At 48.0% G+C, this 20,885-nt stretch overlaps 1 protein-coding gene across 2 annotated transcripts in view; it reads right to left on the bottom strand.

The window, feature by feature from the left end:
* Positions 1-4,616: 4,616 nt before the first annotated feature.
* SEMA7A (semaphorin 7A (John Milton Hagen blood group)) overlaps positions 4,617-20,885 on the bottom strand; it is a 62,211-nt gene continuing 45,942 nt past the window's right edge. For both annotated transcript variants that reach the window (XM_059714890.1, XM_006273154.4), the window contains 11 exons: positions 20,359-20,454; positions 19,391-19,475; positions 18,582-18,692; positions 16,421-16,560; positions 15,524-15,705; positions 14,603-14,711; positions 13,252-13,444; positions 9,436-9,551; positions 8,932-9,083; positions 7,939-8,006; positions 4,617-7,606 (listed from right to left, as the gene is read on the bottom strand). In XM_059714890.1, the coding sequence (XP_059570873.1) occupies positions 7,251-7,606; positions 7,939-8,006; positions 8,932-9,083; positions 9,436-9,551; positions 13,252-13,444; positions 14,603-14,711; positions 15,524-15,705; positions 16,421-16,560; positions 18,582-18,692; positions 19,391-19,475; positions 20,359-20,454 (1,608 nt within the window). In that variant the 3' untranslated portion in view covers positions 4,617-7,250. The remainder of the gene's footprint in view (positions 7,607-7,938; positions 8,007-8,931; positions 9,084-9,435; positions 9,552-13,251; positions 13,445-14,602; positions 14,712-15,523; positions 15,706-16,420; positions 16,561-18,581; positions 18,693-19,390; positions 19,476-20,358; positions 20,455-20,885) is intronic.

The following is a 20,885-nucleotide window of genomic DNA, read 5'->3' as shown; positions in this document are numbered from 1 at the left end:
TGAAGAGAAACTGAGGGAACTGAGGGAATTTAGGCTAGAGAAGAGAAAACTGAGAAGGGATTTAATAGCAGCCTTCAACTACCTGAAGGAAGGTTCAAAAGAAGATGGAGCTGGACTGTTTTGAGTGGTGGCAGATGACAGAACAAGGAACAATGGTTTGAAATTGCAGCAAGGAAAGTTTAGGTTAGATCAGGGGTGGGCAAAATGCAGCCTGTGGGCTGCATGCGGCCTGCCAGGCCATTCTATCCAGCCCGCGGGGCCCCTAAAAAATTTAGAAAATTAGTATTTATCTGCCCCTGGCTGCCTGTCATGCAGCCCTCGATGGCTTGCCAAAATTCAGTAAGCGGCCCCTCCACCTGAAATAATTGCCCACCTCTGGCTTAGATATTAGGAAGAATTTTCTCACTAGGAGGGTAGTAAAACACTGGAACCAGTTACCCGGGGAGATGATAGCAGCTCCATCCTTGGATGTTTTCAGAACTCAGTTAAACAAAGCTTTGGCTGGGATGATCTAGTTGGGTATGGCCTTGCTTTGAGCAGGGGGTTGGACTAGATGTGACCTCCTGAGTTCCTTTCCAACTCTAACTTTGATTCTATGGACCTTCATCTATACACAAATCTTGACCTCAGGCATCCAGTACAATAAACTGGAATGGCTGGAGGTATAGACTAAAGCCCAAGAAGACAGCTTGTCTGCTGCTAATATGACTGCTCAATAGCATGGAGGTTGGCTAGCACTATGGAACAGCATTTGATGGTTGTTAGTCCTCCAGGAGCATCCTACTATTCTCTCCCAGATCTCCTTAGACAGTTGTTCTTTTCTTGCCATCTACCCGCTGCTAGGCTGGAGCTTGCCTAGCAATGACTATGGGCCAGTTCAGCACTCTTATTGGCTCACAGCTTCAATGATCAGCAACCTTCTCCTCTGGTCAGGAAGAAATCCGAGTCTGATTCTGTATGAAAATGAAAACCAAAGATGCAGCATCTCTGCACATGCCCAGCTCAGAGACTAACATTAAAATATTAGCTGTAGGCCTCCATCAGTGTTGCTATCAGACTCCAGTAGAATTGTCTGGGGGTTAGATGTTACCAGTCACATTAGGCTCCCTTGATTTGGATGGTCTGCACATGTGCTGTCAGGATATTGTCTTTGATGCAATGCCCCTAATGAGCTTCTTATGCCAAAGGAAGAGACCACAGGCTTCAGTTCTTAATGACAAAAATTCAGCCAGGTTTATTATCTATGAACAAGTCTAGACACTAGCATCCATGGCCAACTGATATGCAGTGCTAGCCAGATCATTTGCAGGCATGGTACAGACATGAACATAACCCCTAAGCCCAAGTCCCTCTCTATGCCCTGATCAAAACAACTGTGTATTTGCAGCAAACATATCCTAGTTCTCATTAATTACTGACACATCTTTAGGTGACATTACCCACATCCTGCTTCTCTCCAATTAATGCAACCTTCCCAGCAGATACAGATACCTGTTTTCCAGGTCACTTGGCTCTTTGTTTTGATGGTCTAGACCAAATCTCATCAATTCATTCTATCTTTTGGCCTTGGAAGAACCTCTGAAACTAATGGGCTACCTTCTTAGCACATATGTGCAAGTCATATATGCAGTAATGCCAACTCTTGCAAAATTATTGCAAGAGTTGCGATTTCTAAGTAAAATTAAGTCTGACTCACGATCTCGCGATAGAACTCTCAAATCTCGGGACTTTTTCTTCTGGTGTGTCTCACGTGAGATTTGTAGACTTCTGTGGCTGGGCCAAGTGGGGCCAAAGTTTGGGGTGGGCCCAAGGCAGAGTCCAACTGGGCTGGAATTGGCCACAAAGTCCCCAGGAGCTCAGGCAGGGCCCAGCTGTGTGCATGTGGCGGGGGGATGCAGGGAGCCCTACCAGGTCACACGAGCCCAGGGCCACAATGGGAGGTGAGGGAAGAAAGAGGTTGCTGTTCAGGGCACATGCAGGAGGAGCCAGGGGGAGAGGAGGTTAGAACTGAGCATCTTATGATTTACATACCAAATCTCTTGCTTTTAAGAGTTTGTCTCTTGATTTTTGACCCAGTGGGGTTGGTAATACTGTATACAGTATGCCTTCAGCTCATGCTGCTAGTGCATATACAAATTGCATAGGCCCTGCTGACTAGTGATTGTATTAATCCATACTCGAATAAAGCCTAAACTGGACTGCAGCTACAGGGACCAAGACCACAAGGACCAAGACCCAGACTAGCAAGTTCAAGGATGACACCTCAGGAAAGGGAGCAGATGATAAGAAAACACTGAACTGGACATCAGTGCCAAGAGAAAGTGCTGTTAGGTGTGCAGCACAGGATAATCCCAACAATTTCAAGCAACAATCCAGTGTTAAAAGTCTGCACTGGTGTGGTCCGAGTCCTTTGCCAAAGAAAGAATATGGCAATCTTTTTCCATAGCCAAAAAATGAGTGAAAACTAACAGCTGTCACTTTGAGGGGTATATATTGCTTTTAAAAGGTTGAGAACCACTATACTACAACCTCAAAAAGCATCACACTGAGTCAGATACCTCAGAGACTATGTCCGTGGAGCTGCCAAGTAGTGGGCAGGGAGGTGTTCAAGTCATACAAGGTTAAAAAGTCAAGCTAGTTGAATCAAGAGGGGAAAAAATTACCCATTTTACTTAGTCTGATAAGGATACCTGGCTTTTATACAGCACTTTCCATCAGGAGGCATCCAAGTGCTTTATCAAAGAGGTCAATAGCCATTTTCCCATTTGACCAGCAAGGAAGTAGAAACACAGCAAGGCAAAGCAATGGATGCAAGGTCAGCTACAAGGCTCCAACACTACGTCTCCCTAGTCCACACACAATGCTCTGTCCACATGGTCCCAATCATGTGTGCACAATGCCAAGCAATGGAGGCACTGCCAGCCCCAAATGAATGATACGCAGAAGTCTAAATGCTCTCAAACAGTGCTCCACAGCCATCGCTATATGAAAAGCTGCTGGAACATCTGCAAAGATCAAGGATGTTAGGATGTCTCAGATGTATTAGGGTCCCCAGGTCAGCAATTCTCAACCATGGGGCTGCAGCACCCTGGGATGCCTTTACATTCTTTTAGGGTGCCATGGAATACCACACAAAGTTAGCACTTCTAGGTGTGCAACAATTCATGAAATAAAACCCCAAGGTTTCAAATAGGGATCCCTAGTGACAAACCCATTCTGCCCTGTTGTGGTCTTTGAGTTCTTTGCAACAGAAGAATTGCTCTGTTATTTTTCTGTAGTCAAAAAATGAAGTGCAAACTAAGAGCTGGCATTTTCCAAGGGAGGCCTTGTGTTTAAAAAAGGTTGAGAACCACTGCTCTAGGGACTTTATTTCACAAGACACTAAACACTCACACCCTAAACAGTTAGGCCTGGATTTACCTTTTAGCACAGAAGAGTTTCAGTGTGGGGATTGCTTTTGTGCCTTCCTGGATTGGGACCTAAGCAAGAAACACCCATGCAGAGACTGAGGTTGTACACAGCTTGGGGTTGACAACAGCAGGTAGAGCTTTTCACCTCTGGATCACATGGTGAGCCGAGCTCATTAGGGACCATAGCCCATCCCCAGGCGATGGCCCATTTGGGATGAGCTACTGTTCTCAGCACTATGGCTAGTGGAGAGGGCTCCATATCACCATTTTAATTAAATGTCATCCTCCTCACTCGCCCTCAAAGGAGCGAAGGGCTCTCCTTCCCTCCTGGGCCTCCCTGGCAGGAGGTAGCAGCCTGATGTGAAGCACCCATATGAGAAGCCTGTTGAAGCTACTCTGGGTTCAGAGCGAGTACCTTCCATCCATTCTCAATCCTTTTTCCAGTAGAAGTACCTCTTTAACTGCAGACACTCCCTTCAAACCCTGAGACCTGATGTGCAGGCAGTTTAGCTTCTCTCAAGTCACTCAGGGTGCCTATACATGCGCTCAGGGGTGGGGTGTTTTAAAGTGGTCCCAGGAGAGTCACAGTAATTAAAACACTGCAATGTCACGTGTATTAAGCCGCTGCACATTTAAAAATGGCCATGGGATGCTTTAACTAAAGCTCATTTGACAAGCTTGTTAAAGCTCCCCAATGGCCATTTTTAAATCCACAGGGGCTTAATACATGTGACCCCGATGCAATGCTAGAGCGTTTTAATTAAAAACGCAGCGCAGATTCAGTTAATTGAGTCTTCTCCGATGTGTTCCAATTAGGACACAGTGGAGCACGTCTATAGGCAACCTCAGCCCTTACTTTCTTTGAACACATACCTGTGGTTAAAACATTTTCTCTGAACTGCAGAGGATCTCACATCCACATCACCCCATTTCTCTTTTTACTCCTTAGCAAACCCTTGGCCACAGTGAACCCTTGGCCACAACCAGCCAACAGAAAGTGTCACATGTACTTCAACTTTCTGAGAAGCAAGTGTACCCTTTATCAGAAATCCTTATCACTGTTGTCCCCTCCCACTCTTCCACATCAGTTTTGAAATCAGCAAGCCGATCGCCGATTAGAGACTTTCCATGACGCGGCAAAGGACACCACATATGGATTCAATAGACAGCTGATATGCTTCAGCTCTTGCTCTGATCAACTTTGCATTCTATTGAGAAATTTTGGCTTTTATTGAAAAAACAAAAACAAAAAGCAACCTCGTCTACAATGTGACTGCCATTTTAACAGAGCAAATCTATTATAATAAATACGTTTTTTATTAATTACAGATAATCATGGTATTAAAGTGCTTTGAGCAAAGGTATGAACACAAACTTGGTTTAAAAATGACAGAAGAAAGGACTTGGGATTACTGGGAAATGTAGTGCAGAAGAAGTGGACTAACTCCTTATCTGTTGGCAAAGCAATGCCCTGGTTTCATAAGAGGCTCTGCTTAATATATGATACCCCACAGGTTAAGGAGAATGCCACTTATTTCACAGTTTAGTCTTTGGGTATGGACAAAGGAATAAAAAAAAAAGGTACAGCCAGGTAAGAGAATATTCCACATTAGCTGCCTGCATGTCTGCTCTTATCCTGTGCTAAGAAAAAACTAAAGCAAAGCAGCCTAGCCTTTAATGAAGCACGGCAAAGCTGCCCTGAGTTAGCTTTCATTTCCTATGGGATAAGAATGGACATGTGGAAAATTACCAGAACAGCAGACACATCGGGAGTATCCTCTTAACCTCACTGAAATGTGTTGCTTTGCCCATTCCCTTACAGTAGGAGTCACACTTAACCTGACCACAGAGAGGAAATCACCTTTGGGACAGTCTGCAGGCAGGAGGCTGGTAGCAATCCAGCATACACATGTATCCATGGCAAGAGGATGTCATAGGACCAGATCCAGCCCTGGGATAAGCTATAAATCAGTGGAGTTACATCAGGTGAAAGTCTGGCCTATTTTTTCCTTCTATCACTGAAACTGCAAGACTCCCTTAAGTAGTCTAAGAGAGTTTGGAGCAGGGGCTAAATTTTCTCCTAAGATGCATCCCAGCAGCTGCTAGCAACTTTGGAAGGACTCATATGCACACAAGCCATGATTTGAGCTCAGAGCTGGGATACTTCCAGTTGGATCCCCTTCCCCCCAACCATCTATGCCACACTCATCTGTACCCAATCCCTTCTTGTGCATCTCTCTCCATGTGAGAGGAGTCACTCACGTTCTCCATCAACTGACTCTTTTCAGTGCTACATGTTGGCTTACGTCTATCATTTACAAGGGCCTCCCCCCACCTACGGTCTCAGCCATGCTGATTCCCAATCCTTTGTCCATTATATACAAACTTAAGACAGATTAAACAACAATAAATCACAATAACAGTACTAAAAGGAGATTGGACCCGTGGAGCTGACCCACTGAGAAATGTTCAGACCTTTGTGGCTCAGTAGTCTCTCTGGAATGGGCCAATAAGACTACAGGTCCAATTGCTCATGACCTGTGGGGACAAAAAACTTGAAAGGCTCAGAGACTATTGTACTTCAATAGTACTTGCGCATTCACATTCAGCCTCCAGGTGATCAGCCTTTAAAATACACAAGTGATTCACTAAACCCGACAGAAGCCAAGCATGCTCAGTGACTACACACACATCTGATCTGCTCTCACACTCCAAGGTGCTCAGCTATGGTAGTCACACATGAATAAGTGACTACCATAATTCTTCATTTGACTCAAATGCATTTCTCCAAGTGGGCAGCAGCTACTTTCCTGTTCAATAAAGCTTGCAGCAGGCTTCAGTGAGCCATCTACAGTGATCTGTAGCTAAGCAAGAAAAAATGGCCTGTAATCGTTATCCAGGTCAGGAGTGGCAGAAGATATGGGATCACAAGAAAAGCATTTGCCAAGGTGGATACCACTCCAAGCTGTGTGGTTCTGATAGATTCCCCAGCCTTGTCCTTCATGCTTTGGCCAGCAAGAGGGTCCTCCAGTATGACGGCCCTGGCTGTGCAAATAAGAAAAGTTCATCTATTGCATTCTCAAGCTCTGTAGGGAGCAGCTCCTAGATCCCCTTGTCTAGCCAGAATGAGTCTGATTTTGGCTCAGCTGGGTTTGCCCTGCCATGGCATCTTAAAAAACATCACTGGCCAATCAAATTACTATATCTTCCCTTCAGCAGAGAAAGACTGGACAAGCCCCTTCCCTCTATCATTTTGACTGGGCTGATCTTTCCTTTCCAACACAGATCATTTGGTTTAATCAAGAGAAATAATGGTAAAATAGTAATAATTATAATAATAAAAAATCCTTATTTCTTGAATGTCCCTCCCACCCCCCCTCCCCATCCTGTCTAAGCTGCCTCTCCCAACCCCCAACCCCCTCCCACCCACCTTCCTTGCTGCCTGGCTTATTTTCCCACTGCCCCTCTTGCCTTCCCAGACTATAACTCTGTTACTTTCTAGTGATGGTCACATGCTGCCTCCTCTCTCTCTCTCTCTTTGGGAACATCATCTCCCTTCATACATGGAACCTAGAGGGAAGTCCTTTGTTAAACGTCCTCCCTTCCACAGTTCTGCCATGGATGGAGAGGAGGGGTGTAGACTGTAGGGGCAGCCCCCTAGGGTAGGAGGGCTACCACATTCAGTCTCCATTGAAAAGGGCTGAAAAGTACTAAGATTAATGTTCAAAGAGCAACTAATGAAAGAAGTGCATCTCTGTTACAGGTGAATTGCAAGACAGAAGTCAAGGAGCTCAACAGCAGCTCAAGAAGGGAGTCATCACGTGTAGGTGAGGACACAGCTCAGTCCCTTAAGAACAGCAGGACAAAAACCATCAACAGCATCAAGGAGCAGCAGGAAGTTGTGGTGGCCCGATTCCATTGCAGCCTCATGAATTCTGGTTGTTTCACCATGCATTCCTTCACAAGAGTCTGCGTGTACCCGCCCTCCTCCGACACACAAATGTAGCAGCCATACTGGTCCTGGGTCACGTTCTCAATGAAGTGGATGCAGGGATGGTGGGTGGTGTTGCAGGTCTGGACACAGTTGTCATTGTGAAACCACTTGTATGTAGCATAGTGGGATTCCACGGGGCAGCGAAGGTAGTACCGTGAGAAGACTGCCACTGTGACGTTATGGTAGCTCTCGCGGCTATCTCCTGAAAGAAAAAACATGTTGGGAGGAAGTGTCTAGTGCACAACATTGCTTACTCTTGGTCATACAGTACCATTAAGCTCAGGGGAGGGGCTTGTGTGTCCAGAGTTGAGGCAACACCCAAGCGAGAGCCCCAGATAACTTTGTGGAGAAAGTACATCCCAAGAAATACAGTCCTACCAGGGATGTTGAAGAACTTTATTATGGACTCCTGATTAAGGGGTGCACACAACTACGAGCCATGTTAACCTACTCCATCTCTGTCCTCAACCCCACACTTTTACTTCCCTCCCTCAAACAAGTGGCAAACCTATAAAAGTCACTAATCATGAATACCTTCCTGTTTCTTGTAGCTGGGGCATACTTCCTGGGATGATTCTGTAGAGATATTTTGTAGCAACGACCTAAATAAAAACAAAATAGGAATGATGATGAAGAGCAGGAATTAGGAAGGAGATCCATCCTGCAGCCCCAATTCCATGGTTTTGTTCCTGACCATCAGGAGACAGCGAAAGCTGTACCCACCCCCTAACTATCACCAGTCTAGTAGTATTTAAGTAGGAAGAGGTAGGCCTTCACATTGCACACAATTCTTGGTAGTATGGACAGGCCCAAAACTAACGTTGTTTAACACAGAGTTGTGCCAGCTCAATCTAAATGGCTTTATTCTCACCTGTGAGACCAGATAAAACATAATTATAACCATTGGAGACTACCCAGTGCCAGGCTGTGTAAATGTTCAGAGATTCATTTAATACTACTGCTTGGCCCAGTTTCTATCAGCTCTGCTGGCGATCTCTTACTTCCACCAAATACAGTGCTATACAACAGGGTTCCTTTTGAAGTCACTGGAAGTGCCTGTTGGGTAATAGCTACGATCCTTAACAGAGCTACGCTGACCATGATGGAGTTGCTGAGCTGAGAGGGTCCAACCTCAGGCAAGTAAGGGCATCACACAATCTGACACAAGGGTGGGTAGATATTGTTCCCTTTCACTTCTGCCAAGATGCTGGACTGCATTGTTGTGCATACCTGTGTTGCACTCCAGACAAGTATTTTAATGGTCCCTTTAGGAAAAGGAAAAGGTACATGGAACAAGGAACAGCAAGGAAGTGCAAGAACTGCCATTGCCTAGACACTGGATTCACCAGTGCCAAAGGACAGGAAAGGGGAAGAGACACTGTTGCAGTGTGTGCACATGCCACATATGCGAGAGCACTGAAAAGGAAAGAGGTGTGGAGGGTCTGGTTACAGGTTTATTGCAACCAATGCTGATATCAGAAACAAGCAATAAAACATATATGCTGCAGGAGTGCACAGGTGACATACCAATTGCTATACACCGAGGTGCATTTCCCAGATCTCCATCCGCAGTAAGGGTCCCTTGCTAGGACACACTCATCACAGCTGTTGCCATACATTTCGCACATGTCCATGGGCACCTGGACCACCTCGGTGTCTGAGCCCAAGTATAGCTTGGCCTGCAGGAAGAAAGCAGAAAAAAAAATGACGACTCTGGCAGAACACTAACCCCTGGTCTCCTCCAGCAGCTTATCCCCATATGGCTCTTTCCATTAGGAAGACTACTGAAGCTTTAGACAAGCTACTAAAGGTGCACACAAAGGGGTTGCTTACCCCACTTCTGGCATGATTCCAGCAGCTGTTTAACAGCTAACAAGACAGCAATGCTACACAAGACAGGAGTATCCCCTTGCAACCTAACATTGCAGCTGCACTGGGATTAACGTGTTCTTCCACAGAGTAGATTGGGATCAGCCTTCCAGACAGCTCCTCTCTGTGGCAGCCCTGGCTAAGAGAGAAGAAGGAGCTCACCCTTATGTGATCCAGGGTCATGGACTGGACAGGAACTCTGTTCTGAAAGGGCTGGATCTCCATGATGTTCAGGACACCATGTGGCATCTCCACCATTTTGTGGATATATCCTTTGTCTGCAAGAGACAGGAGCGGGAAGGTCAACCACAGACAGCAGAGGTGTTTGGGAAAGAAGAGGGATGGGCTGCAGCCTTGGCCATGCAGGGAACAGGAGAGGGAAGACAAACAGTTTAGTGATGGGGGGAGGGAGTCAGCAGCACTAGATGTAAAAACACAATCTGTCATTGCTGTAACTGCTTCCTGCTGTGCTGAAGGCTGAGACCCAGCCCCATGGAGGAGGACAAATGCCCTCTATGCGAATCCTGGCAGGAATAAGTACGTTACAGGAACCAGCTGCCTAGGGAGGAGGTTCTGGCAAAGGGCTATTCATACAATAGCAAAAACAATGGGCCCCTTTTTTGGAAACAGCCAAGGACAAAGGCTCTTCCCATAACAGACCTCTCGCCCTTATATTCCACAGCTTCCAGGAACCGATTCCCCTTGTTGCCTCTCACGGTCTGGTAACAGATTCTGCATCCTTGGTGCCAAGAAGGAGGGCATGACTGTTCTGAAACATCATGGGCAGGAAAAGCAAGCCCACCCCATGTCCTTTCCCCACATCGGAGCATTTGTTTAGACTCCATGGCTGTTCCGTCTTCTGCTGCTTGTGAATCACACAAGACCAAGGGAAAAATGAAGTCTCAGCCTCCCACACTTAAAATGCCTGGGACAGACCCTCCTTGTCCCATGTCCGAGGGCCTGAAAAAAAACACAAACTCTCCTCCAAGCCCTACAGCACCCGCATGAGATAGAGAAGTCTGATGTAAAGTCCTTCAATCCCATCCCCATGCTCAGTGGAGCCAGCACATGTGGGGGTTGCCACCATTACCCCAAAAGGCAGAGCGCTGATGCAAGAAAGGCATCTCAGGCCTTGCAATGCCATGGTGCCTATTTAAAACACTCAGAAGGGCCTCGCCGAGCCTCAGGGGGAAAAGTGACTCAGCTGGGGCTTTGTCCTCTAGTCAAAGTGACTTTCCCCAAGTATTTCACCTTCAGTTTCTCTCACAGAAAATCAGGGGAAGAGCTGGAAGATTGCCACTTGTGAGGGTGCTGGGAGCTGAGGGCCACCTCCAAAATTTGGGCACTGGTTATGGCTCTTGCCCTTACTCTTCAAGCTGACCCTTTTATCTTTCTGGGAGAGAAAGAGGGGTGGAGCAAGAGAAGTATTGTCAGCAGCCCAAATTTAAACCACTCCTAATCAGTCCTGGGGGGGGGGGAATCACAATATTAAAAAAAAAAAAAAAAAAAAAAAATCATAATTTTCACACATACACAGTCCTCTTGAAAGTCTCCAATGAAGGAGACTCCCCAACTTCCTTGGGCAGTCTATTCCATTGCCTCACTGCTCTAACTGAAGGAAAGTGGTTTCCTGACATCTAATCTAAATCTACCTCCCTGGAATTTGAAGCCATTGCTTTATAGCCCTACCTTCTGCATCAAGGGAGAGCAGCTTTCATTCTTCTTTATGGCAGCTGTGCAAATATTTGAAGACTGATGTCACGTTCCTTTAATAGATTCATAGATGTTAGGGTCGGAAGGGACCTCAATAGATCATCAAGTCTGACCCCCTGCATAAGCAGGAAAGAGTGCTGGGTCTAAATGACCCCAGCTAGATACTCGTCTAACCTCCTCTTGAAGACCCCCAGGGTAGGGGAGAGCACCACCTCCCTTGGGAGCCCGTTCCAGACCTTGGCCACTCGAACTGTGAAGAAGTTCTTCCTAATGTCCAATCTAAATCTGCTCTCTGCTAGCTTGTGGCCATTGTTTCTTGTAACCCCCGGGGGCGCCTTGGTGAATAAATCCTCACCAATTCCCTTCTGTGCCCCCGTGATGAACTTATAGGCAGCCACAAGGTCGCCTCTCAACCTTCTCTTGCGGAGGCTGAAAAGGTCCAGTTTCTCTAGTCTCTCCTCGTAGGGCTTGGCCTGCAGGCCCTTGACCATACGAGTTGCCCTTCGCTGTACCCTCTCCAGGTTATCCGCATCCTTCTTGAAGTGTGGCGCCCAGAATTGCACGCAGTACTCCAACTGCGGTCTGACCAACGCCCTATAGAGGGGAAGTATCACCTCCCTGGACCTATTTGTCATGCATCTGCTGATGCACGATAAAGTGCCATTGGCTTTTCTGATGGCTTCGTCACACTACCGGCTCATGTTCAACTTGGAGTCCACTAGGACTCCAAGATCCCTTTCCACCTCCGTGCCACCCAGCAGGTCATTCCCTAGGCTGTAGGTGTGCTGGACATTTTTCCTCCCTAGGTGCAGCACTTTGCATTTCTCCTTGTTGAACTGCATCCTGTTGTTTTCTGCCCACTTGTCCAGCCTATCCAGGTCTGCCTGCAGCTGTTCCCTGCCCTCCGGCGTGTCCACTTCTCCCCATAGCTTTGTGTCATCTGCAAACTTGGACAGAGTACATTTCACTCCCACGTCCAAGTCGCTGATGAAGACATTAAAGAGTATCGGTCCAAGGACCAAACCCTGCGGGACCCCACTGCCCACACCCTTCCAGGTCGAGACCGACCCATCTACCACGACTCTTTGGGTGCGACCCTCTAGCCAATTCGCCACCCACCGGACTGTGCAGTCATCCACATCACAGCCTCTTAATTTGTTCACCAGTATGGGGTGGGATACCGTATCGAAGGCCTTCCTGAAGTCCAGGTATACGACATCCACCCCTCCTCCTGTGTCCAGGCGTTTCGTAACCTGGTCATAGAATTCTCCATTCTTCCAATCTCCATTCTTCCAAGCTAAACATAACCAGTTCTCTCAACCAGTCCTCCAACAATCTGCCTTCCCACCCTTTTTGCTTGGGTCCCCCACCCCTGAGCCCTTCTCCAGCTTCTCCACCTCCTTCTTACAATGCAGAATCCAGAACTGGATGCAATACTCCAGATGAGGCTTAACTACAGCTGAGTCAAGTAACGCTGTCACTTTCCATCTTTTATACCCAATACTCCTTCCGATACAGTCCAAGAGCACGAGCCACAGAGTGAGAGCAGCAGTGTTTTCAGCTGCTGCCCGTCAGCACAGACTCTTGTGGGAGGCCCAGCCTCATGCTAAAAGCTGAGGACCTTGGGACATGAGATCATTGTCAACATCTGCCATGATGATTAATGCCCCAGGAGGCTCCAAGGCTCCAGTCAGATTTTTGGAGTCTCTCGAGCTGAGCTTAGTGACTTCACATGTGCTTTGCCCATGAGAGGGATGCAATGCTTTCTGCTCAGGCTGGTAATGCCTGAAGGGACAGCCTTAACCTGCTGAGTCTGGGCGCCTCCCAATCTTGCCCCCACCACCTTAGGATCTGGCCCCAATTGCTTCTGATTCAAGGGTCCTTTATTAAAGTCGCATTTCTACAATCACAATACCAAAATTGCAACACAGACTGTCATGCAGTTGCTTCTAGCAATATATCTGCTGTATCAATGTGGGCTAGGACAAACTGAGTCAAGGTAACAGCATATGTACAAATGCATATGCACACCACTTCCATGGAATCAAAGCTACTTTCCTGTGTCTCATAGGCCTAATACAGCTCACAACTGAGGGGGAGTCTCTTTTCATGAGTCAGCAACAGGCCAATACAAGCTTGCCAGTGGCCAGGGCTGGCATCCCAGCAATGACCTCAGAGTTATGCAGCCACAGATTAGGTGTTACTCTCTAGTAAATAGCTGGCATCTCTAAGGGCAAAGATACTGCTATGCAACTGGCTCCATACCTGTCACTAAATACAGAACGTTATACGTTTCGCCATCCGCTGCCTGGACCTCATGCACCCCAATTTTCTTGTAGTGGTACTTGTTGTGGAATAAGGGTGCCTTCTTCTGGTTGATGGGCTGTACTTTGTCCTCCACCTCAGGGTAACCGTCGGCTATTCTGAAGGTCTCGGAAGGAGTTCTTTCTGAAGAACACTAAGTCAAGAAGACAACCTACTGTCAAGACCACCCAGACTCACAGGGTGAGGTCAGAAATAAAGACATGGGAACCTGAACAACACAGGGCTGGACACAGGGGGTTAATTTGGGACCTGTGCACTATTATGGCAGCACATGAGGGCCATAAAAAGCCCCTCAGCCACTGGGGGAGAAACCCCTCCAACACAGGTAAGGCAGCTTTAGGATGCTCAGCATCATGTGCATGTTGGTGGGTAGGAACAGAAGCTAGAGAAGGCGTAAACCATAATGCCGGCTATTCCAGGCAGCACCACAGCCCAATCAGGTTGGATGGCCATAATTAAGGGGTGTCCGATAGGTTATACCTACCACCCCACCTGGGCTGCCAGGCATGCATTTTGGTCCCAATGGGGGGAAATCCTAAATCATAATCCAGGCATCTGTCACTGGCCCCAGATTTCATCAGAAGGGCATTAAATGACTGGTAAAAGCTCTATGGAAAACATGGGGCCCAGGAGGGTTGCTGCCAGGTACAAACAACGCCCCCCCGCCCCCCCCCCCCCATGGCTACAGACACCCCAAGGGGAGATGTCCTTCCTGACTCCCGTTTGTGTATATACCAGTGCCCTTGAGGCCCTGATCACATAGTGACCATTTTCACTGCTGCAGAAAATGCCATACCTTCCCCATGCACTGCCCTGAATGCAGTGGGAACACTGGTTCTCAGCCATCTGCCCCTTTATTTTGCATCCTTCGCTCATTGGGCTCACTAGACTATAGCAAAGCTTCTTTGTTACCCCATCTCCTAAACAGACACAATGAAAGCCATAGAGATGCATCTTCTCTCCCCTTCCATGCCTCAAAAGCCCCTAGAGCATTGACATCAATGGATCAGCATCCCTAGGATAACACATCTACCTCGTCTAGCCTTCCCTATATGAGGATCTCCAAACCCACTGCAAGCATAAAGGATATTCATAGCACCACTTCTCCTGGCCAAGAAGGAGAATACATACTGATGTATTCGGTATCCCCATATTATATAGGGCAAAATGGAGATAAGGTGATTTGACCAGGGTCACTCAGTCTGTGGTAGACAGGAATAGACCCTGGTTCTCTTGCTCCCAGCAGCTTTTGGGATATGACCATCCACCTGGATAGGCAGCTGATGTTTACCTGTCCAGGCCGGAAACTTGGGAGGGGCTCATTGTAGCCTTTGAGTTTTGATGTCTGGAACACGCGGTCAATCTCACCGATGGAGTAGATGCACACAGCAGAGTCCCCCCTATGGGAAATATGATAAACAGGAGGTCAGGGGGCAGTAACCAGCTATGGCTCAAGGTTTCAGCTAGAATGGGAGAGCCTATGGCACACTGACATGCATAGTTTCACATATATCCCAGATGGGAGTCAACTATAGAGCAGGGAAGGACAAAACAGAGGACCCAACCTCTATATTAGTGAAGTAAGTCTACAGTGCAAGAAATCCCAAGCTTGAAATCATGACACAGGCAAAACTCCCACTGATAGCAAGACTGAAGACTTCAGGACTGTGCTTAGCGCATAGATACTTTACCATCTCTCTTCCCCTCTAGAAGATCTAGCTTAGTACTTTTATGGCCTCCATTACTGGACTCCTTTTAATGTATTCTCTTCTTTACAGGGCTGCTGTGGAGGTGGAGGAGCCAAGCACCACAGCATTGCTGCTATATGTAAAGGTTTGCTGCAGTACCAAGATGCTGCCCCTGCATCCGTGAATCCCAAAAAAAGTGTACAGCTGCCTTGGAGAAGGCAAAAGACATGATATGCTTGAGACAAGGTGGGAAAGAGCAACCAGCACATGCAAAGCCCCAAATCCTGCCAGATGCTCAACATTCCCAGGGAGATGAATGCATTCTGCCCCTCTCACAATTAGGCCCCTTCAGAGAAGGTGGGAGGAATGAAGCTATGGGAGGGAATCAGAAAGCTGATGCCTCCTGCATTTCCTTCAGCGATGGTGTGACGGAACATGCTTTCTAGGGACCAGAACCTGAAATGCCTGTGAAAAAATCCCACCTCCAGGTTCTGCCGAGGCAACCCACGCCTACAGAGACTTACCAGGAGTTTGTGAAGAGTCCGTAGACTCTTGTTTCCTTCCAGGTTTCTTCTGAAGGGACAATGAAGATGTCCTGCAGGCTGTTGAAGTTCCCCTTGGTGGCTGGATCAACACAGGCCAGCGTGGACTTCAGGAAAGTTGTCCACTTGGAAGAAGAGAGGGAACCACTGCCCCCTCTGTCTCCCTGTGGGCAAGCAGAGAATCAGAGCCCATCCACAAGGGGAGTGTGGGATGGCAACACTGTCCCTCATGCTTACGCTCAATCCACTCAAGTCCCAATTAGCAGCTTCACAACCCTCAGGAGAAGAAGCGCCCTAACACCCCTGGGGAACTGGGCAGTGTTGTCGTCTTCCTTATACAGATGGGTAACTGGTTCCTGGAGACACCAAATGACTTGCCCAAGATCACACAGGAAATCTGTGACAGAGCAGGGAACCAAACTCTTATATGTCCCAAGCTAGCTCTCTGATGACAGGATTGTCCTTCCACTCACAAGAGAGCTACCTTTGCCTTATGCCTAGTGGGATCATCAGAAGCCAGGGCGCAGCTGCAAGTGAAAAATAACTACAAGGCTCCCTCTACTTACGGTGGGAAGGGTCACCAAAGGCAGTGCAATGTGTGTGATAGAAAGGAACTTCTTGGGTACTGCCCCTCATCATCTCCCCAACATTTGGAATCAGCTTGAAGGAGCCTCCTACAAAGGGCCTGAGAAGCTCCAGCTCCCACCCAGCTTCCTCTGAACCCCATTCTCCCTCCATCTCCAAGCCTCACTTGTAATGGCAGGTGCACCCTCATTGCTTTCCTCATCTCCCAGGTGCAGGCACATTTGTGCAGGCAACACAATTGGCTTAACCGGCTGGCATCTCTAACTCACCCACCGTGTCCTGCCTGCTCCATACCTTACACAGCTGTGCCACTCTGGAGACCAGTAATGGTGCCTCGGGGCTCTTGTCGGGGTTGTCCTCCCGAAAGAAATAGTAGATTTTGCCATCGTAGGGTGTATCTCGCTGGATGACAGCGCCCTTGACAAACTGCGGGTCTGCAAGGCAAGAGCCATAAAAGCATAAGGGCTGGGCAGACATGTCTGGGGACTAAACTCCTGCTGCAAGGCCATTCAGAGGAGCACAAGGGAACAGCAATGACTCCCACATGAAACCAGCCAGCCAAGCTCTTTGTCTGCACTGATAAGACCCATGGTGGAGAGAACGGAGAATAAAGAGCTGCCTCTGGATCCAGCAGGTTGCTGCTTCTTATGATTTTAGAGATCAGTTCAGCTGAGTTCTGAGGCTGGTTAGCTCCAGAGGCAATTTGGTCTGTTAATGCATCGGGGACAAAAAAGAAAACCCACAACCACAGCATGGAAAGAAGTCCCAGCAGGAGAGAGGTCTTTTGCACAAGTTGTTTGTGTGGAATTGGGACCACCACGAGCATGTGGGCCTTAAGACAGACCTATTAATATGCATCTCCCGTTCCATGAAGTCAGCCAAAGGTACACCCTGCACTGGGAGTGGAATTTTGTGACACCTGAGCCTCATTAGCTCGTGTCCCTGTGGTGAGGAGCACGGCCTGATTGCGTTAGGCACCCTGGTACTCTGGAGGAGTCTTCTTTATTGGCTTCTGCCCTCATTTCCTCCTCCCTTGAGACATTTTGCACTTGCTGTCCTTTTCTTCCTCCTAGTACTTTAGCTGTGCAGAAATCCCATTGCCCTAAAGCTGCAGGTTTCCCTCACCTTCCAGTATCTCCCAGCCAAGCACCACTTGCAATGCTCAAGGGAGAGGCCCAGAGCCAGGGGTACGTGAAAGTGTAATGTGGAGGCCTCCTCATCTTTCCCCTCCACTCCAATCCTCTCTGTTAACAACCCTACCTGCCTCCCCCACTGTTAGTCTCCTCCTCACTCCTGATCCACAGGGAGAAAAAAAGTCAGGTAAAAAACACGACTCTCCCCTTTACAAGAAAAACAGCAGCTGGGGAGGAGGATGTCTTCCAGATTTCAATGAATGACAAGGCTCATGGTGGAGGAGGAAGAGCCTCTAGGTTCTACAAACGCCGTCTCAACCACCTGGCTCTGAATGGAAGTTCGGCTCCTGCTGTCGCCACCAACGGAAAAGAAATTGCAGCCCCACAGGTCTCTTAAGCAACTGCATTTCCTTCCACAGTCATACAGGAGACATGGTGTCCAGTTTCTTCAGCAGTTTATTTTCTAAATAGTTACTTCTGTTCCCACACTGACCAACCTCAAGGAGGAAGAATTCTACCCCTAGCCCCAAGGCTTGAGTCAGAGGTTTGCTATGTTAGCAATGAGTCCAGGCGGTAGAGGGATGACTTGCCCAATACACTTACTGCTAGAGAAGCTCAAGCAAGTTTGTTTTCCTCCTTGCTAACCAAGCCTGAGCCAAATGGAATGTGAAAGTTATTGCTCTCACGAGCATTGCCCAGGGCACTATGCTGATCAGTGTTGTAGGCCAGAGGCCAGGAGTCAGCAACCTATGCCCTTCAAGCTAGATCTGCCCTGTGGAGCCATTGGATGTAGCCTGCGGACATGGGGCATCAGCAGCCTGAAGCAGCAGAAGTTTCCCCCCAGGCAGAGGCAGAAAGAAGCAACAGCAGCAGGGGCAGATGGGTCCTTGTGCCCACCCAATCATGATCTGAGTTGGGTTGTTCCAGCCTGAAGACCAGAGGTTATCAACAGGCATTGAAGACAGCAGGTTGGCAAATGTTTCGACTCCCTCTGCACTAGTATACAGCCAGCCTCCTTAGGATTGCTCTGATGCCCCAAGCAACTTAGCATTGTTGTGTGGAAGCTACTTTGCCTCCACGGTCCTCTCCCAAGCATGCAGTGCTCTACCTGAGGAATTCTCCCGATCCCTTGTGATGTAACCGTGGCTACTGTAGGACCCTAGATTGACCTACAGAGGATGTGGGGGGGAGCTAGAATTAACCCCTATGGGTGGGATAGGTGAGGGAAAGGCAGGGAGATGTGGTCAATAGCCTTACATTCCCAATTCATCTCCCCACTGGGATAAGTTAGAGAGTCTCTAACAGTCCTCTGTCATACTCACTCTGCATTGCTGTGTCACTGGTGTACAGCTCCCCAGACCCTCGGGCCCGGCGGAAACGGGGTATTTTCCCATTGTACAGGTGCTTCTTGTGGGTGGAGTAGATGTCTGTGCCTGTGGGAAGGGAAGGATCACATCCAGTCAACTGCTCTTTCAATATTTCCCTCTGCTGGTTTAGCCTTGATAGAATATGCCAAACCAATGGTCCTCAAGAACAGTTCTTTGCACCCTCCCCACTCCCTCCCACCCACCCATGTGTAAGTACCATGTGGAGGAGGTTTGCCCTGCATCAGCCAATGGGTCTCCTATCACTACCACCCCCCCTAGTCAAAATGGTCCAGCCACTAGCATAGAAATAAATTTTCATGGCCCACCAGGCCTACCATGGCCTCCATGCTGGAACTACCTACAAGAAGACCAGTAAAGGACAGATGCAGCAGCTGTTTTGCTCTGGACTCTTGGGCCAGACTCAGAAATCGATTCCTCTCAGAAGAGGAAGGAAGTAAATGAAGATAGCCTTTACCAATAGTTCTCATTCCCCATTATGTGGACATGGAGGGGAGAGGCAGATGCACAGAGGGGACCCCACCACCACACTAGAGAGAGGTCTTAACATCACCTTCAGACTAGGAACGGAGCAAGTTTCCTGCCCCACTGCCACTTTCTCCCTTGTGCCTAAGCAAGGCCTAGTGCCAAGGGATGGAGAGAAGACCAGGGCCCTAAAATGAGGAGGTGAAAAGAAATTTGAACCCAGAAAGCCATTCCAGGACTGTGGTGCTATAGGCTGAAGAGATGCAAGTGCTTGTACTTACCATCAACAAGGACGAGGGCATTCTGACTAGGAGTAAAAGGAGCCAAACCCCTCCCGTCTCCTGCAAAGCTCTTCTGATGATTTTCCTTGGGATGGCAAAGGAAATAATTAAGTCACCACCTGCCACAGGTGTTCTGCCAAAGAAAATAGCCACCTCTTGTTTCCCATCTGCAAGATGAATGCACAAACACCACATATCCAGTGTTCCCTCTAGGGAGCATGGAGAGCAAAGCTGCAGTAACACCTGCGCATACTTTGGCTGGGAATGTTCCATTCAACACCCAGCTGGGGTAACAAGCCAGGAAGCTCAGCAAAATTCATGTTTCCTGTGAGACAAGGTATCACCCTGCACCTGTGAGGTTCTCATGTCAGAGATTCCAACATGCATCACAGCGAGCCTGGAGAAAGACTGTTCATGGAGGCAAATGTGTTGACTAAACCAGTGTTTGCCATGAGTTCCCGTCACCGCTCAGAGTTACACTGTGGTCCTGTTCTCTGGTACAGACCAAACTTCTCTGCCAGGAAGGGATCATGGATTTGGTGATAGATTACAAAAAAAAAAAGAGCTCAAGACAGAAAGGGCTCTGAAGTCTTACAGAAAACTTTATGAGGGAAGAGGAGTGTGATCAACACCCCCTTTGTACAGGTTGGGCAAGAGTGGAGTGATTTGCTCTGATCACAAGACAAGTAAGCGGACACAGAACCTGGGTCTCCCATCTCTTTGTCCAGCATCTTTCCCACCAGGCCATAGGTAAAAGCAAGCACCTGGGAGTCAGGACTCCTGGGCTCTCTTCCCACCTCTGGCAGCAACCCTTCTGTGCCACCTCCCAATCTGTGCTATAGCCTCAAAGTACACTGAGACACTAACCTGGACCTGGTGGAGAAGACATGAGCAAAGGCTGAGAAGAGCTAGGTTCTCCTCTCACTAGCCTGAAGTGGTAAAAGGGAGCAGAATTAAACCTGGCTTACCCAGTGCCAGCAGGTGGGTTGGCAGGAGTTTGTCCCACACACTAGAATCCCATCATTGACCTTGTCAATGAATGTGAGGTAATTGGCTTGGTCATCCTGGAAAAGAAAGGCAAAGATGAATGGTAGATACCCACCTACTCCAGGCCCAACCCTTGACCACTGGCAGGCACATACTCCATGTGCGTTGCTAATGGCTTTCACAAATCATCTAGTCTCATTTACTGTACCAAAGAATTTACTTGGGGAGAACAAATCACTATCCATGTGTCCCAGACTAGGCCCTACTCTCAAGTCCAGAGCTAACCTAATCTCCTATTTAGACATTTCATATCAACACTCAGTTTTACATAAATACTCCTCACACTAATGAAATCCAGGTCTTCCATCCATCACCATCTCAATAAATGATAGCCCTCTTGATCCCTCTTACCAACAGCCTCCCTGACTTAAACCTATGTTCTCTGATCATGGTTTGTTTAACCAATCTCCAAGTGGCTCCCTTTCGGCTCCATCTTATCTGAGGCCCT

Source organism: Alligator mississippiensis, chromosome 11 (assembly GCF_030867095.1).
Source record: "Alligator mississippiensis isolate rAllMis1 chromosome 11, rAllMis1, whole genome shotgun sequence".
Lineage (NCBI taxonomy): Eukaryota > Metazoa > Chordata > Crocodylia > Alligatoridae > Alligator > Alligator mississippiensis.
Note: the sequence above shows the minus strand (reverse complement) of the source record. Positions and strands in the feature narration are given on the sequence as shown.